The sequence below is a fragment of the Scomber scombrus genome, chromosome 7, assembly GCF_963691925.1.
Source record: "Scomber scombrus chromosome 7, fScoSco1.1, whole genome shotgun sequence".
Classification (NCBI taxonomy): Eukaryota; Metazoa; Chordata; class Actinopteri; order Scombriformes; family Scombridae; genus Scomber; species Scomber scombrus.
In genome coordinates, this window is record NC_084976.1 from 14316963 (window position 1) to 14336918 (window position 19956).

At 38.5% G+C, this 19956-nt stretch overlaps 1 protein-coding gene across 1 annotated transcript in view; it reads right to left on the bottom strand.

The window, feature by feature from the left end:
- ptprub (protein tyrosine phosphatase receptor type Ub) overlaps positions 1–19956 on the bottom strand; it is a 164114-nt gene that overhangs the window by 113991 nt on the left and 30167 nt on the right. The window contains exon 2 of the mRNA XM_062423421.1: positions 4205–4336. Within this exon, the coding sequence (XP_062279405.1) occupies positions 4205–4336 (132 nt within the window). The remainder of the gene's footprint in view (positions 1–4204; positions 4337–19956) is intronic.

Genomic DNA, 19956 nt, shown 5'->3' on the forward strand with positions numbered 1-19956 from the left:
CTGTGCATTGCAGAACCAATCCAAAGTCTTCAGGGCAGCCCTTCATATTTGGGCCGTGACATGCAGTTTACTACGGAGGAGAATGAGAGGTGAGGACCATTTCCAGTAAGGCGTGTCCTTGACAAAATGCCTGGGGTGTAGATTTGTTAGAAGCCATTCTCACCACAATTCAAGCAACTACCGTGCATTTGGTAATCCCCAGACTTCAGTAGGTGGGGGTCTCCAATTGTCTGGTATCACAAAACTACTCAGGCAAACAAATCCGACAAGGGGCAGGCATGGAATCCAAGGTCCAGAAAGCAGACAAGCAGGGTCAAAACAGGTAGTTTAGGAATAATCAGGACTGAAGAATGCTGGATAGCTTGGTGAAACACACAAGACAATCTGGCAGAGAACAAAGGGACTTGTATTTATGCTTAGTGACTAATAAGGGAATGAGCTGTAGGTGAGTAGATAATAATAATAATAATAATGCATTATATTTAAAGGCGCCTTTCAAAGCACTCAAGGACACCTTACAAGGCACATAAAACACGACAACAGTACATCAAACAATAAAAATCAGGTAACATTTAGTGCAAAGATAAAGAAATAAATATGAATGTGACTATAAAGTGCATCAGTTCAACAATTAAGCAAGAACGTGATTGCATAGTTAGTGTGCGACAGAGTATGCCACTCTGAATAGGTGCGTTTTCAGGCGGGATTTAAAGGTGGAAACAGAGTCCGAAGTGCAAATGTCTGGTGGGAGAGAGTTCCAAATCCGGGGGGCAGATCGGCTGAAAGCTCTTGACCCCATGGTAAGAGCTGGTTGGCGGAGGAGGATCGGAGAGTTATGGAGGGTGTGTAGATGTGAATCAGTTCCGAGAGATATGATGGTGCCAGGTTGTGAAGGATCTTGTAAGTGAGGAGTAGAATCTTAAAGTCAATGCGGGATTTGATAGGGAGCCAATGAAGTTTCTGCAGGGCAGGAGTGATGTGTTCAATAGAGGGAGTTCTGGTTATGATAAGATGAGTGGGGAAAATCAGATGAACAGAATGAGGTGAGAGGTGGCTGGATCTGACATGACAGGCAAGTTAGTTGAGTTCTCAATCTGCATTCTTGTCTGTACTTGTGTTTTTGTATGCTTGTCAAGGTCAAGGCAGATGGCCACCTAACCAGAGCCTGGGTCAGCTTGAGGTTTCTTCCCATTAAAAGGGAAGTTTTTCCTTGCCACTGTCGCTAAGTACTTGTTGGGTCTGTTTAAATTAAAATTAATGAGTATGGTTTAGACCTGCTCTATGTGAAAAGTGCCAAGAGATAACTTCTGTTGCGCTATATAAATGAAGATAGATGGATAGATAGATAGATTGATTGATTGATTGATTGATTGTAAAACATCATCAGTCACAGCACAAGAACAGTTTTTATTTAGTTCACGTCCAGCCAAGTAAGGAAAAAATTCCCAGATGTGTTCTTGCTTGTCTCATTTTATAGAGGATACATCCACAGCTGACTTGTATTGACATGGGACAGTCAAGTATCCTGGAGTCACATCCTGCCTGGACTTTCTGTTTGCGTTTTAGTTTGTGTTCTATTTTGAAATATTTTCTCCTTGTGTTTCTGTTATCTTTACTTCCTGTGGTTTCATCTGTGTCCCGTTTGTAATCCCTTGTGTATTTAAGATCAGTTTACTGTTCAGTGTTTGTCGAGTCGTCTTGTCCGGTTTGCCTGTTCTGTGCTGCTACGCCCTGTCCTGTTATGCCCTGTCATGTCTGTTCTGCTCAGCCTTGTCTGCTTAGTTTGCTCTGTCTTGCCTTACGTTTGTTTTTTCACTCACCTCAGTCAGCTTTTGTTTTTCTTTTTTTTGCCTACACCATCAAAAAAAACAACACTTTTTCTGCATCCATGCTTTTGACTTTGCTCTCTGCATTTGGGTCCACCTGCTCGGCTACTACCTAGGTGGATACATTTTGCACCAATCGGCAGTGGTGGAGATATTGAGCCAGGCTTGTCATTTTTGCTGTAGGACTGTGAATTTGTCACTTTAATAAATTTTAATATTTTTTTTCAAATGATAAAGTACCATTTAGTTTCCCAATATGTAGTCAGTTCATCCAAATATCATCTATTTGGAAATTTGCTCCAACATTTTCTTGGATCAGACAGTCATCTCAGGTGCTGGCAGCCCCACTCCTGAGATATGATCTGCCATTCAATGTCCGTCATCATCCAAGGGAGAACATGATCCAATGAACTAATTGGTGCAGCCCTTGGGTAATTTACAGCTGGATTTAATGTCTGTAGCATTTTGATAAATGATATAATTCCTTTCAGATAGATAAATATTGGTCTCACAGATTAAATCTAACATTAGCTGCCACATTAGTTTGTCTGAATGTAAGATGAAGCTTCATGTTTTTACTGGACAGAACAACAGCGCTGCCTCTGAGGCTCTATATGTAAAGATATGACTATACATAAATGTATTAAATGAACAGTTCATCCTATATTGAATTAAGTGTTATTTTATTAAGACACATAACAGTTTGGAATTTTATTATAGCTACATTACAGACAGAGTAACATAATTTGCTGCATCTCTCTGTCAGTGAGGGGTTTTTTATGAGAAAAAAGTGTTATTGAAGCTTTGGGTTGAGATTATTTTGTCTCAGTACAGGCAGGCAGGTGTGTTGAAGTGGAGCCGGTGTCATCAACAAGTAAGCTGCAGATGACGTTCCAATTGCAGATGGACCGTACTGCATCCTTTCTTCCTTAGAAGTTTGTACTCCCGAGTCAAACTTGCCAAGTCCGAACTAGCAAGTAAGCAAGTCTGAACTTGGAATACTTTGTATTGAGAAAGGCCCAATGACATGGCATGAGAACAAAAGCCCAAATGAAAATAACTAAGACTTAGTGGGATTTGTGACAGTAAATTTTAATTAAACCCAAAGGGAAAAGTATTAATTATCCCATCGCCTGCCGTGAATTGGCTGGTGGCTGCGGGCAGATTCTCACACTGAATGCTGATGACATGGAGGTAAATGAGGTGCAGTTTAAGAGTTAAGGATTGAATTTAGGATTTATCAAGTTCAGGATCCAATTTAGATATATGCCTGGAGGCAGGGAGGATTTTTAGTCCTGTATATCATAAATCACAAGTACGAAGCTTTTAAAAATAACACCACTTATCCCTGCAGGACGTTTTTGACCATTTTCAAAGGCTATTCAAGTTGATATTTTGCAGGAGTATGAAGTGCTCCCTGCAGCCAAGAATTATTGCTTTTTAAAGCCAAATCAACTAGTTTGTATCCTCTAGATTACACCGTATCTTGTCATCTTTTCATCTGTTCCTCTTGATTTATATCTGCTACAATAAGTGTCTGTTCTATTTCCAAATTAGGTGTCTGTCCTGTTCTCCAAGCTTGTAATATTACTGCTGCTATTGAATGTCCAAGCTCTCCCTGACGTACAATAAACAATTAAATGCATTTTTTTGACATGGATTGATTGAGATCTCATCATTAAACAATAGATAGATTGATTAGTTAAACCAGAAAGAGAGATCGGTATCTTACTCATATTGCAAGTTTCTACCGTAACAGTGCTTCAGCAGAAAGGCCACTACTGCCACTGATATTTCTGCCAAGGAGCTGAAACAGCACTCTACTCTTTGTCAGTTCCCTGTAGGTATTTGTTAATGCAGAGATGGAGGAGCGCCTTATAAACTATGCATGCCATCTCCCTCTGGCAACCACCAGTAGAGAGGATGATGGCAGGAAAATGCCGGTTTCCATTAGTCCTGTGAGGCTGGTTAACATAAAATTATCCTTGGGGTTAGCAGGAAGCAGACAAAACTGGGGTGAGTGCTTCATTAAAGCTGAGGCATAATGGACGCTGGACATCTATAAAGGCTGATTTGCACACAGTCACACTTTTCTGATATGTTGACGACATTGATTCAAACCCAGCCCATTTATTTCCCCAGAGTTTAGGACAATTTAAAGAGAAACAGAAGCATGCATGGCAACAGCTGATTTGTGACACAAAACAAGCCTCTGGTCTTGTGCAACATGAATGCTTACTTCATGTATTTCAGTGTAAGATTTACAGCAAGACAAACTGTTGGTCAACTCTGTCAATTCAAAGATCTGAACACAAAGAGACATTTGGCCAGACACAAAAAAAGCTGCAGTATGAAAAAAGTAGTGCAGTAAAGCTCACCCCGCAGGAGGTCAGAACTGGTGTAAGGTGAATTGTACGTGCGAAACAGCAGCCAGTCAAAGTCATCCTCCTCCCCCTGGGTGAAGTCACACAGACTGGGGTCTGAATCCTCTTCAAACGTGCAGCCAGCAGCTGGAAAAAAAACAAAACCATGTCAGTCACTAAAAGGAACAACAATTATGTTTTTATGATTTCAGCTCTACAGTTTAGAGCCTTTGATAATCACAATTTGATGTGCGTTGTATTTTTTCCTTCTGAATCTCTTCTGAATTCCTTTTATGGAAACTAGGAGAAATATCATATACCAAAGACGTTTTCATTCCACACTTCCTCTACACTTCTCACCACAGACCAGTCTAACAGCTGGCCACAATGAAATGTGCACTGCAGCCACATCAACGGATCAACCACCACTATACTCTTTAACACTGAAGCATGTGAATGTGTCAATACAACTAAGTCAACCAGGCTTTACACTGCTGCTCCCAACCCTGTTTTTACAAAGGTCTGCTTCTGCTTGGCTTTGATATAAAGGCTGCACAAGGGTTAATTTAATAAGTGTAGTGTTGTGGATACTCTAGTTCTGTAGCCAATGCCTGTAACTTGTGACCTTCTCAGAAATATATTCTGCTCTTTGCATTTGCAAAGTCATTTAAACATGAATGCAGAGTGTAAGTTATTGCATCTTTTACAAGGTGACTAAATAAAGAAACATTTACATCAGATCAGATCAGAGCTACAATACTTTAAATGTAAAAACAGCACTACAAACGCAACAGTACACATAGCTTATATGTTATATATTTGAGGTCTATGCCTTTTAACTTTCAGTGTCAGGTACCTGTGACCAACAGTCTAGTTTGAATTATCAAATGAAGGGTGAACACCAGTTCACTATCATACACAGGAGGATTTTTTTTTTTGAAATTGTATTAAATAAAATGTTTTCACATGTGCACAATATCTCTCAAACCAACAACAAATCAAGCAATGAGCTATAATTACGTTAGACTCGTACAAAAGAACGCAAACACTGGCAAAAGCAATAATTGCTGCTGCATCTGAGGAGAATTACCCCTCCTATAAAACATGCAAAAACAAGACTACATATCCCAAAGCCCATTCACAAAGGCACATACAAATAGAAAAAAACATTTGAGAGAAAGCAGGCACCCTGGGGAATGTAGTGATTATCATAATACCTCACAACCTGCTATTCCATGCGCCAAAAAGCTATTTTTTTCAAATTATATTTAATAGCTATGGCTTTAATGGCCCTTGGGCCCTGAATAATGTGCTTCAGTCGTTGTTCTCTGCATCTGTTGCCATATTTCACATTAGTCCATCGGTGTGAGAATTACAGTCTAACAGTGGGCAGTTTGAACAGCCCAGTCGTAAGACCAGAGCCTGTGTCAGTAATAATTGGAGCAGGACAGCACGAGATGCGACATGCTAATGATAGGAATAACCATGAGCAGGTCCTGAAGGTGACCCTTGTAGTCTACAGCTTTATTACTGCTCATTCTTTTCTCTGCCATTATCTGCCATTAAACAAATGGTCTCAATATGACTGCAGACAAAAAAAAAAGAAGCAGCTGGCATAGTGAGCATAACTCAGCATAGTGAGGATGCATAATTCTCATTTTTACTACTGATGTATAAGCTACAGCTTATAGTCATTAAGAGGTTATTGCAATTGTTTGATATGTTTCAAGTAACTGAAAATGGAGGACACAAATAACGTTCTATGATAGGGCTTAATTCTTTTTTTTTTTTTCTTCCAGTGCCAACGAGTTGTTCTTGTACCAATACTGAAACAATGTTTTTTTCAATACCTTAGCTTCAGGAACATGTTCTTAACAAGTATCAAGTCTTTCAACGTCTCAACAGTAATGTTCGTGTCATAAAACACTTTTTTCAACTTTCTCTAGATAAAAATACAGTTTTAAAAAGAGTCTATAGCCAAGCTAGCGGCTCTGTGAGGCTGTACTTTGACACAGTAATCTTTGGAGCTTAATGCTCACATCAGTTAATATCATCAAAATGACACTGCTGGCATGCTGACAGGTCATGTTTAAAAAAAAGAAAAGGAAAAGCGTCACAATCATAACACTGATGCATTTATTATTTATTGTTATATAATTGTTAAAACCTCATGGTCACATTCTTATTTTAGTGTGTTGTAGCAAGCTAACATTTGCTAATTAGCAGTCAAGAGAATTAATTATTGCACATTGACTGTATATAAATATGAACAATGTTTCTCCACTTCCTACTGCTGTGCAAAAGTGAGGCCAAAATATCTCCTTTCATGGAGCTTCCAGCTTGCTTGCGTGAAGCCATTTGGAGCCAGAGTCTGCGCAGTAGGGTCAGGCGGCGGGATGATGGTCTGCGATACACGCCCACTCTACTGTCCCAACACCTGATGGAGGTTTGACAGTGGCTATTACAGCTCAATCATGACTTCACACCCACTTTTTATATATTCAAATAACTAATTAATAACAATTTTATCAGAACAATGAGCAGTTGGACAAACATCAGTGTGATAAGAACTACCTAAAATGACAGAAATCATCTTTGGGAAAAATGTATTTAATGTGTACTTTGATTTTTTAGTTTGTCTCATATCCCATCTGCTAACATGGAGGTAGCAGGATTTATAACCTATACTTCAGCTAGCCACCAGGGGGTGATCCAGATGTTTCAGCTTTACTTTTGGGGAGCTGTCATGATGTCCATTTACAGTAAATGGTATATACACAGATTAAAACCATGACCTAATAATGATGCTGGGTTACCAAATTTAATGGCGATAATACAATATTTATTGAGAAATAAAACCATAAATGGGAACCAACGAATATCTGTAAAAAATAAATAAATAAAAACATTTTTAAAAATTGGCAAATCCTGTATATATGAAGTATATGTTTTGATATGTCATTGCATAAGTGAAAACTTTGTGCTTCAGGTGGTGTTAGTTGAAAAGTCAAGTGATCACCAAGGGCACTGGGATTTATCCTCTGGGCACCATAAATGTCTGTGCAAAATGTTTTAACCATCCAAATAACTATACCATCCCTAGAGAGCCATGGCAATCACATGGGCAATAAAAACTTACCAAGACTAAGAATCCACTAAGCATTCAATGTACTGTATGCTCCAGACACATTTCATTCAGTACTCAAGAACAGCATCAAAGTTCAACCTACAGTATACTCTCTGATAATAAAAAGGACGAGCCAGGGTCTTGCTCTCTGGTTTAAAAGGTTACAGTGGGTCTAAGGTGCTGAAGTTTCTCCAGGTAGTGTATTCACTGCAGCACAAACACACTCAGAATGCCCTTGCCTATACAGCCAGCCACTTACATCACTCTTGCATCTCCAGTGATAATGTGATAACACAGAAACATTTCTACCATTGTGTAAGCTTGGTCCATTGGGTGATAGTGGCACCCAACCAGCAAGGGCGGGAGTGTGGGTTTCTCCCTCTAGGTTTGATCTATCACCCTGTGCAGGGCTGTTACAGATCTGCTGCTGGGGCCAGGGGTTAATTGTCCAGCACTGGGGTCTATTTCTAATACAGTCAGAGATATGGGACCTGACACATCAAAACATTGGCACTATATTATTCCCTACTGCTTCGGTAAATTAAGCCTACAGATTCCTCCCTACAAAAGCCTCATCATCCAGGAGAAGGAAGCTGGGATCCGAGGCCAGCGCTGGCCGGGAATGTCATCTCCTCAGAACACACCGGCAGAGATCCAACTCATCCATCATGACAAAAAACACTCCCTACTCCACTCCTTCTGGAGGACCAATATGGTGTGAATGGTGTCAGTGGTCATTTTTTACCTGAATAATTATGCATTATTTAGTGCAAAATCAGACACTGCCAAGATTTTGTGGATAAAATATATTTATTGTTTTTTTCATTCTGTTGTTAACTGATATACATTAACCTCCATTTTAAACATATGTAGACGTATATGTTCATTTGAAAATAATATCTATAATTCATAAAGAAACTAACTTTAAGAATTATATGGATCCATAATTGCACAACAGATAATTGTACAGTTAAAGTGCCCAATCTATTAGCCAGGCTTGCAAAAGCAGAACAAGCTGGTGTCATTTAAGGAAAAAAAAGAAGAATTTCTGAGATATCACATTTTTAAGTCAGCCTGCTGTACAGTAAAGCACTGGGTGGAGGGATAGCTAAGAGTGAACAAAATGGAATGGAAACAAGATGGGAATCTCCTGAAGATGATGGCGGGTAGGGGTGTGATTAACAGACTCTGTTGAAATAAATGTCTGTCACTTTGGGGTTTTTACCTATTTGTTACACACTAATCCCACTGTTGACTGAGTCTTTACACTTGATCTGAAGAGAAATAAACACAGATCACACCATAACTAAACTAATACATAACCTCTCTGACTTTATATGGCAACCAAAATAACTTCAGATTTACACTGCTGCCGTTTCCAGGAGCAGAAGTGATGAGGCACCCTCTGTCAGAGAATGGTTGCAGTAGCTCCTCTTTGATTTCATAAGGATATAAAAGAAGGAGGCAACTTGTTTACCAGACACTCCAATTTGCCGCCACATTCGTAGGGATACGTAAAAATGTTCCCTAGTTTTATATATGCAGTTAATCAAGGCTGTGAGTTTCACTCTGCTCATATCAGTTGTTAGTGTCACATATAGTCTTTCATATTAGATGTGCTATCTCGTCTTCTGTTTACTTGTATAATCCCTCTGCCTTGCTATCTAATTAGGCTGTCAGCTACACACAGTGAATATGGTCAGAGTCTTTGCTTATCCCCTTTATTTGCATATGTTTTAAGCATAAAGACACTGTCCTAAGCTTATTTAAGGTGCAGCTACTCCAACAACTTTCCACTTGAATAAATAAAAACAGCAAAATAGGGAGAGGATCAAATCAAAGAAGTGTCTGAGCCCTATAACCATAAGTCTCAATAATAGTTAAGTTGTTGTTGATATTTCAAATTAAAGCAACAGTCAAGAAAGAACTCTTAAATGAAGAGTGGGCTACGATCAAAGGGCAATCTTAGAATGTTCACTTTTTCTTTTCTAATATCTCAAAGAATTGAATGATATGTTATTAAATACAGAAAGCAATCCTTTGATCTGAAACACAGCAGTTAATCTTTTCACCGGCTTCTAAAAGATTTAGTGCAGCGAGTAGAATAAAAAGGCTGAGTCCAACACTACAAAGCAGTACTTTTACAGATTGTAAATTAGTAGTACTTGTTTGAGTACCAAGTTGTGCCACTCACAGGGGTAGAGAAAAGCTTTATGTGAGCATAGTGGTGTAAATTAGCTCAAGAGATGTAATTTGGAGGGGCTACAATATGTACGTGGCTTTAAAAATTCTGGGCACATTGACAGCAGCTCACTAAGGAGGATGAAACAACGATCTTCAGTCCTTCACATGTAACAGGGTACCTAGGGGTCCCAGGGTCCACCCATACAGAAGAAAGAAGAGACAAATGCAGAAGAGGATATAAAATGCATAAATATTAATTATATGCAGTTAAGGAGGGCAACCAGGATAAAAATCCTCTATGATGGAGTATATATATATATATATATTAGGGCCGGGACTTTAACGCATTAATTAAGATTAATTAATTACACAATAATTGACGCGTTAAAAAAATTGACGCATTTTAATCACACTCATTTTTGCACTGCGGAACGTTTCTCACTGGATGAGTTTCAGGCGGACCGATTATACTGGAGCACCAACTAGCGTAGTTCAGACAACAACAAACCACAGTGAACAAGAACAAAGTAGCTGATGAGACCGCTTTGGTTGGCCCCGTGGATGGAAGTGTGGATAAGAGCATGGTTGTGTGCAAGCTATGCAACAAGGAATTCGCATATCACCTCAATGCAAAACATATAGCAGCTAGCATGGACGCTAGTGTGGTAGCTAGCTAATTTCTGATATGTACTATATTTCTAAATATGCTATTGCTACACTTAATGGCAAAAATTGCACTGGTCTGTTGGACTTGAACAAAAATAAACAATATTTGTGTTGCTTAAGCTTATGTATTCAGTCATTATTCAATCTTATACTAAAAATCCATGTGAAAAAAATTACTTCTCACTGTTCTCAGGTCAAATATTTATATGTGATTAAAATGTGATTAATTTCGATTAATTAAGCCTCTAATTAATTAGATTATTTTTTTAATCGAGTCCCGGCCCTAATATATATATAGTACAGTGTGTATAGTGTAAGTGATGGAGGACAAAATCCACAGTCCTCGTTTTGATCCGACATGCACTTAAAATTTGATCTGAAGATAATATGAGACTTCAACCATCTGAGTTAGTCAAACAAAGTGAATATCTTCCATGGTTTTAGTCTTTTTAGTAAATATTCCCTCTTTGTGTCTTGACAGACAGTGTTTTGTGTTCATCTGCAGCGGAGGGATTGTAACAAAAAGAAGGAATTTGGCAATAAAAAAGACTTTGAAAGCTAACTTGGAAAGCTATTGATTGATTTGACTAATTTGAGGAGCTAAAGCCTCATATTAGCTTCAAATAAACGGTTAAATACATTTTTGTGCAGAAGGAAGACTGCAGATTTTAATCCCCATTAATTACATTTGAAGCACATTTGAAAGGGAATGATTACAGCAGAGAAAATGTGTAAACATTGATTTGGGAACCTGTCTATTGCTTAAGGACAAAGTATGCTTTAATAAACATATGCTTTAATGGCAAAATGTTTTTAAAAAATCCAATATTTCAATATATCTTTCCTAGTCACTGTATTGCAACACAATGGCCTAATACAACTAGCAATTTTAAAGCAATTAGCTACCATGAAATAAATGGCATAGTACACAAAAAGTCTCAATCTATATATCACCCAAACCTACAGTATCAAAAACATGCAAATGAAAATGCAGTAAACATATACAGAATATGCCGCAAATTCACTGTTGTCAGCAGAGTCCTTCATTGTACCTTCAAACACAGCAGCATTATCAGTAAAGAGCTGTTATTCAGACTACATGGTGGAGTCAATGACTGAGCGGATGTTTCCGGTTTAATTGTTTTCAGTTATTTTCAACCAGGACTTTATTTACTTTGGCAGAGGGTTATGTAACTCTGTATGCACTACCTGATGCAAAACAAGAGCTAAATTAACCTTTTACCACCATGTGAATGTGTTTGCCAGGCAGCAGCTTACATTGAAAACACAAATAATGACCTTTTTTTTCTGCCGAAAATGAGACAATAACTAAATAAAAACTAAAGCAAGAGGACAGAAACTATGATGAAATGCATTGACACTTTCGTAGACAATTAAAAACGAGACGAAAGTGTTTGCCAGAGACGAGATCCAATCAGAAGGTAGAGACGAGTTAGGTAAAGGTGGGACAACTTGGGAAGAGATCCTATCAGAACTAATGACTTTCACCGTGAGGAGGTGAACCATACATATGATCGACCCCTGGGAAGACGGCGCACTAGCAGCCATGGGTGCTTCTCAGTTCTCTTAAATTGCCACTCAAGGAGAGAGGAGACAAGGAGATATGATTTTAGAGAAATGAGACAACCATTCCTCCAAAGCGTCACGTGAAGTGACGTTTCTGATGATGGATCAGCTGATCAGCTGTCAGTCGGCTTTGACAGCTGTAGCGACTTTTGAGTTTGTGTCTCCACACATGTTCACTGTGCTGATATTAATAAAGTTAGTTATCACTGACAGAGCAGCAGTGTTTTCTCTCTGCAGCCTCTTATATTATCTTAAATTATATTATATTATACCTGTTTAACAAACACCTGCACATTGATAACAACCTGCATTGTGTACCTTGTGCTGAGACATATGAACCATTCATGCTGGCAGAATGCGTTTGTTATTTATTCATTATTTGCATCTGTAGGCTATTTATTGATATTCTAATTGTGAATTATTTAATAACCCTGAATATGACCAGGGTGTTTTTTTAAATACTGAAAATTGTTTATTAGGTTGAATGTTTCAGGAAAAAAATTATATGATGTAACTCAATAATCTAAGTAAACTCATATCAAACCTGACGCTCAGGAATTTCCAGCCTCACATGGAAATGACGACACATTATGTAAAATATAAATGTGTTGAAAATGTGTCTCTGACAGACAGACTCTTACTTATGTTAATTTTATCCATAACAACATAGGCTAATATCCATCCATTATAATAGTTAATTTCATCTAGTAGTAATAAAATCAAACTTAAAACAAAACAAAAAAATAGCATTACCCATTAGACTTTATTATATTTAAGTCAACTACTTTTAGGGTAGATTTAGTCGACTATAACCCAATGATATTTAGTCAACTAAAACTAGACAAAAACTAAAACAATGTAGATGACTGAATTATGACTAAAACATTTTAGTCCAAAGACTGACTAAAACTAAATCAAAATTTGCTGTCAAAATTAACACTGATTTGAGGGGTATGAACAGTATTTGAACAGCAAGTTTCAGGTATTTATTGAGAAGAATTTTAATCTAAGCAAGTCCCATCACAGTATGGGCTTGCTTGTTCTAATACACACCCACATTATAAAATATTTGTGCTGTCAGCACAAAACTCAGTCAGAATTTATAAATGGGTTTTTAAACATAATACAAATTTATTTTTGTTGGAAGCGTGGAAATTGCAAGGATTTCTAGCTACCAGAGAGTATTTGACATTGTACATGAGAGGTTCACATCCAGTGACAGACAAAAATAAAAAATCAAGCAATGTGAGGAAGCAAGTTATGACTACACACAGCTGTGCTCATCTGGCCTTGAAAGTAGAATTTATTCAGTCATTATTGCCTGAGACAGATCAAAACCAACTGAAAGTGGAGCCAAGTTCAAGAAACAGACCAAAACACTTAAACCCAGTCCCTCGTTTATAATAAAAAATAGTAATAATAATTATGTGTGTGCTCCGAGACGCCATTCATTACCTTTGCTTTAGTGTCAACTCCAGTCTCTGCCCTTAATTACCCAGCAGTCAGGACAGGGGTAATGAACACTAAAACATGTGAAGTCACCTGGGAAATGCAGTGTGTTGATGAGGCACTGATGCTTGTCGTGTCATCGTCAACAAAGTTAGTAGCAAACCGTGGTGGGAAGACAGCCCGTACCTGAGAACTCCACTCCACATAAGAAAGCCTCATCTCACATCGGGTGTGACTGAGTGTCTGGCTGGTGGGGATCTAGGTGGGAATGGGTGAGTAATACTGGAGGCAGTTGGGGAAGGGGGGGGTTGATTTGCATTGCAGTGAGTGTGGCCCGATGCATCAGCAGGAGACAGGTATATTTATTCTCTACAGAGGCTCTCCTACACAGCACTCCCCTGGCTGCTTCTGAAACCCATCTATCCCCACACCTGAATAAGCAATGAAATCATCTCTCTGCCTCCCTGGGCATTAATAACTCAACCTTGGTGGCTAGATGGGCCCGGTAACACAGGGGGGGCCAGGAAGCAGATTGATAAAAAGAAGGGTTGGAGATGGTGATGAGGTACAGTAGAGGGGCTGAATTACGGGGAATACTACGCAGAACTACGCAGTAAGAAAACATATGGAGAAAGATAAGAAAATAAATTCAAAAGTTATATTTTTTTCCCTTTTTTGTCTTCTGAGCGTGAACGATGACACAACAACTGTATTCACACTTGAATCCTGAGATATTAGTCAGCTACAGTTCATCTTAAAAAATAATTTTGCCTTCACTTTGAAAGACTAGTACAATATGTCCTCTACAGTGGGTTGATAATAGTATCTCAGATGTAAGAGTAAGAGTCAAAAAGCATTATTCTTACAATATCAGCCCTTTCCGTGCTATTCTGAGGGCAACAAAAAGCAAGAACAAAAGCAATCTGAGCTTGTTGTCTCCTTTTTCTTCTTCTCTGAGAGAGAGAGAAAAAATCAATTATTCAACTTCCAAGTTCCTGTGGATTTAGTGTAGTGGGTGGAAAAAATTTCAGCTAACACTGCTGATAAAGAGTTACTTCTAATTATCATACTTTTTTTTTGAAAATGTGGTTCTATTTTGAGTTGACGTCTTTTTTTTTCTCGTATATGACTGGATAGCACTCATCACCAATTTAAGAAGCGTTTCTCTTCACATCAACAGAAGAAAAAGATAGGCACAGGTGTATAGGTGTAAGCAAATCTAGAGGCTTATGTAAGTAATCAGTTTCATTAGCAGGAGGAAATCTCATGTCTGGTGGCTCACTTTTCAACATCTGTTTCAATTTAGACTTTAGTTTCATAAATGCTCGTTTAGATTTGAAAGACAAAATGTGGAGAGAAAGGAGCTCATTTGCAAATGTAAGCTGAAAGCAAGGGAACAGTATCCACAATGTATCTGCATCATGTAGTGGAGGAGGCCCTTGACATGGTGAAGTACCATCAGACACATGTCTCTTGGCTAGAGCACACGTTTCACTCCAGTGAGGGGCTAAGATGCAGCAGAGGAGTTCTTAGGAAAATTAGTGGCCATGTATTCAGATTTGCAATTAAAGGATGACTCCACCTACATTCCCTTCTGGGTTTATTAAATGGAAACACCCACTCAGCCATTAGCAAAAAGCTTTGACGAGGGATATGGCCAGAGTATTGATGATCCCCACCACACACACACACACACACATACACACACACGCAGTTCACTGATATTGTCTTCCTAATGCATTTGCCCACTTTAAGTTAAAGTATGAAAAATTGTCCAGATATACTGCGAGCAATGTCACAGCACAGCACCAGAATCATACCGGGCACATTTGTGTCGCATTCTGGCCACATTGGAGCCAGAACACGGCCTTTTACTTACAATGTTACTATACGAAACTACACAGCTTCTGCTTTTCATATTTGTTTTCTAACCCGGTTATTTTACATTATACAAAATCATTTTGAAATAGCTAATTTTAAGACCTACATGACAACACATGCATTTTGTTTATCTGGTGATGGAGCTGCAACATGGGTGAAAGCTATATTCATGCCATCAATGTCATATGCATATTTTTATTTAAATCATTTCAAACCTGTTCAGTAATTGTAATGAGTAATTATTAAAATAAAACTTTTCTGTCTGTGAAAAAACATGATTATCCAAAACATCTTTATCCCTCATAAAAAAAGAAGATAAATATAACAGTATGACACTCCACCCTTACAATGTAATTAATGTCTTTAATTTCAATACTAATACATTCTGACCTAATCGTAATGATTTGTAATCCATCTTAGCAGTATGAATCATATTATTATTACATTCTTTACACTGTGATGTAATTAAAATGTGCCTAAGAGGCGTTAATGATGTGTCAAACAAAACATATTGTAAACCAATTACTCAGTAGTACCTTGACGGGATAAAGGGAGTGAAGTTTGGATTTGGAGTTGTGTACAACTGAAGATAGTGAAACTATGCCGATTCCCAGCTGTTAGCACTTAAGTTGTTGTAATAACTGAAAGGCTAAATAAATATTTGTTTCATCATTTTTTTAGTTTTTAGTTGTTTTTTTTTTGTTTTATTACAGTCAGAAAACTTCCTGGTTCACAGATGGGTCATTCTTATTTGATTTTTATCAAACCACCTGTAGTGCCAGCATGCACTGTGACCACCATCATATGAGCAAAGATACAAACTCCAGGGTTTATTTACATGTAGTGTCCACTTTTAATGTCCACAATTATTCAGATCAGACAAACAGTCTCCCACACAAACTATGAGCACATGAACTACTTCTTATTTTCCATCCCAAGTGACCTCAGCCAATTGCATGCAACACCCGACCAACTGAGCCAACTCCATTTGACTGTGCATCCTAATCAAACTGCCTGTAGCATCCCAATACACCGTGAAAAAAACAAGAAACCCACAACTGGTGTCTATCAACTCTGCTAAACCAAATACCCTGCAGCTGCTTCACCGTTCTGCTGCCTGTCAATTCTACTAACACAAAGGCAGCCAATAGCTGTCTCCACAACCTGCAGCCTTTCAATTCCACTAACCCACATATAGGTTCACATGAAGGGAGGGGAGTGGGAGAGGAACATGTCTCTCCTTTTTTCCCTAACAAAAACCATTGTTTCGGTTGTGCATGTAGCAGGAGACGTATGCACTCTTTTCTTTCTCTTCTCCTTTCTACTTTTGGCTCCAATAAGAAGGAGACAAAGGGCAGCTAATTTCACCCTTTTTTCTGCTAAGGATTTTAAAATCACACTAATGTTTTGCAAAAGCCAAGTCTTTTTTTACTGCCTTGGAATCCTTTTCCAAATGCCAGAAAATTAAACAAAGAAAAAAAAATTGCTCTTCTAAACAACAACAAAAAAATGAAGAAGCTGTACACTTTATGAACTTGAATTTGCACAGTCCACTTTAAAAAGATATGTCATTTTTCATTTTAAAAACAGAAAAAAATACCTTTAAGTGATGTTCTGGTGACACAAACTTGCAATTTATAGCTTGACAGGATATGACCGTTTGGCTGGACAGTGTATTATCCTGAGGCAAACGAGCAACATTTCTGGGAAATTAATCCCTGATTTGGAATCAGTTTACTGAGTTGACTCAACTGAGAAACATGACCTTTGTTCACTGGTTTTCAAAATATTGCTGTAAGCACTGAAGAACTAGGATCATCCCAACATGCACTTTTTACAAGCAAGACACCACAATGATTTATGAAATATGCAAGTGTTGCTTGGTGTAAAGATCCAATGAGTATTCGTACTGTATGTGACACACAAAAACATTATGTAAACATCATACATTAAAAAAGCATTCACAAGTAAGCATTTCTCCTAAACCAGCCATTATTTTAATACTTTCATCAGCAGTTTACAGTGAGGCTGAAGTAAAGCATTGTATCCTCTGAACCTATGCATATTTTAAACTCGGTTTCAATTGGGAAACCAACTTTGTTAGTTATTAAGAGCTTAACAGTAAAAAACACAGCTAATTTTTTTCATCAGGTGTGGTTTGATTACATTTGATTGGTGCACAAAAATGCATGACATCACCCTTTTCTAAATGATCCCTGCCCTTTTGAAACTACTGAAAAGCAATCCCTTGCAAAATAACCAAAACTGTTTATACTGGCAGAAAAAAATGTGCTTATGTAGGACTGTATTGCTCATTGTAAGAAGCTGATTCAGAAAATAGGTATTCAAGACCTTTTCTAACCCACACATAAAGCTGGTCTAATGCTAACTGACAGAGCAACAGCCTGTGCAAATCCATCACATTATCAAAAGCAAGAAATTCGTATGACAGCGAATGTCACAAACATCAAGCACAGTATTGTTCAGTGTTTAAAAACATTCAGCTAATTAATTAGACCACACAATAATGTTTGCTTGTCATAAATTAAGAAGTATTCAAATAAGCCTGATAACTCTCTGCAACTGCAGCAGTCAAAACAAGTAGACAAGGGGCGTAATCCCATTTATACCTGACATTTTAAGGGATTATCCGTGGAGAAAGGTGCCGCCACCTGCTCTACTGGTACACAGAGGGATGGGCCCAAGAAGTAATTTAAATCAATTTAATGAGAAGCTATTGTATCTAGTATTTGTGCAGGGATGGAACCCTAATCATTGAGTTCTGCAACTAATTAGTAGAGCGAGATGGCATTGACATCAGCCCTGTGACTAGTGCTCTGTCAGCATGGAAAAGTATCTGCAATAAGCAGGTGCATTAAATAAGAAGACTAATGAAAATATGGATAATCAAGGAAACAATCCACTGAGTTCCAAATTGACCATGCTATATATTTTACAACAGCGCATGAAGTGAACAATAACAACTTTTGGACCATACAGTAGTTATATATTCCCACAACAAAATAGAAATGTGGTGTCCAAGGCAACACTACTTCCTCCTAATAATCCCACAAACCAAGGTTTTGCATTTTATAGATGCTAAATGACTGTTGTAAGACTTTACGCCTGTCAGTGATGACACAAGTGTCTCGATTTACAGTTCACAATAGAGTAAACTAATGAGTACAGCAGTAGTAAATGAGTGGGCAAGAGATTGATTTTGGACACAGCTCTTTAATTTAGGTGACAAAAAATAATTAGAAAGGAAAAGAAAGAAAAGCCACACACAGACACACTTGTTAAAGTGTGAACTGATACTTAGGGACTAGTTTCAGTCACATTCTTGTAAAAACAGGCAACTTGGTACTCCAGATGGCTCTGTGCACTCAGCAACTGTCCTGCGGGGCAACTTCTGAACAGTGCCAATCTGAATGACAACGATGTCAACAAGCACAGCACTGAAAACGAATGAAAAGAAAACAGAACAATCAAATGTTTCTGTCTCCTTATAGGGCAAAAAAGTCATACTCAACTAAAGAGACAAGTTTATTCACCTATTAACAGTTTCCTCCTCTGCTTCCGGCTTCCACCTGCTCTGCCACTCTTTCTGAGCTGGCACCCAGGCAGCTGTCAATGCCCACCTGATCATCTTCTAGTATCCAGGCAGCTCTTATGGGCACATGGTCCTTTGGCCTGCTGTGGACCTACTTCCTGGTGCAGCTGCCACCTGCCCAGTCGCAGGGTGTTTTGCATCAATCTCACTGTGGCTGCATGGAGCCAAGTGGCCAGTCCAGTGTGTGTTTGTACATGCATGCTTTTGCCTGCGCCTCTGTCTGTAGGCATTCATTTATATGTGTGATGGTGCAGAGAGACGCAGCGTAGACAGGCCGTCACTCAAGCAAAGATGGACATGTAGAGAAATGGGAATAGACACCCAGCAATCACACATGAAGATGCGCTTTCACACTCAATCAAAGGAAAGATAGCCAAAGAGATACCCAATAAACCTATATCCTATCTGCCCCAGGCCTATATACCCCCTACACCCACCAAAACACTCTTTGTTAATTACTACTCCTCCAACCACTCTTTAAAGGTGAAGCAAAGAAGTGATTAAACTGACCTTAAACCTAAGGGGGTTCTGTTAAATGTCACTGCTTGCATATGTGGCTTTTAACTGTTATTGGTTTAGTGTGCAGCTACATAACCTGCCCTGAACTGGAACTCCTGCTCTGCAGTGCTGAGGTCTAAAAGAGCCAGACTGAAAGACTAGACTTTGTTAGTTCAGCTGGTTTCTTGACCAGACGTGGAATGTGTAAAATCAGACTGAAGTCCAGTATTGGACAACTAAGGAGACCGTTGACACTCCTCATCAATCTTTTTTAGTCATAATGAGTTCCAGACACACTGAGAAAAATATGAGTATAATTTAGAAGCCGGGGCTGATTTTGGGTCATGTTGTATATTTTCAAACATAATAAAGACACGTGTACAAGTGTTTCCATTGGTCTCTTGGGGACTAATCAGCGAGATTCTGACAGAGCGTCTGCTGTCAACGCCATGTGAAAAGAGAGAGAGGAGAGGACAAGAGCTCAGAGAGCTGGCTAGGAGCATCATCAACAACAACAAGACATCATGAACAATACGCCTTGTTAAAAGTGTTAACCATGCTTCAGTCACAAAACTTTGAAGACAGATTCAAAGCTCTCTGGGTGCAAAATGTCATTGTCAATGTCAAATTACTACATTTCCATTCTGTCCCCATACTTTGGAGTCATAAATGTGAATATCCAATTCACACCTGGTGAAATTGTAAGTAAAATATTAAAGAACCTAGTCACAAAGCAAAGCTACATATTTTTTAATCAAAATA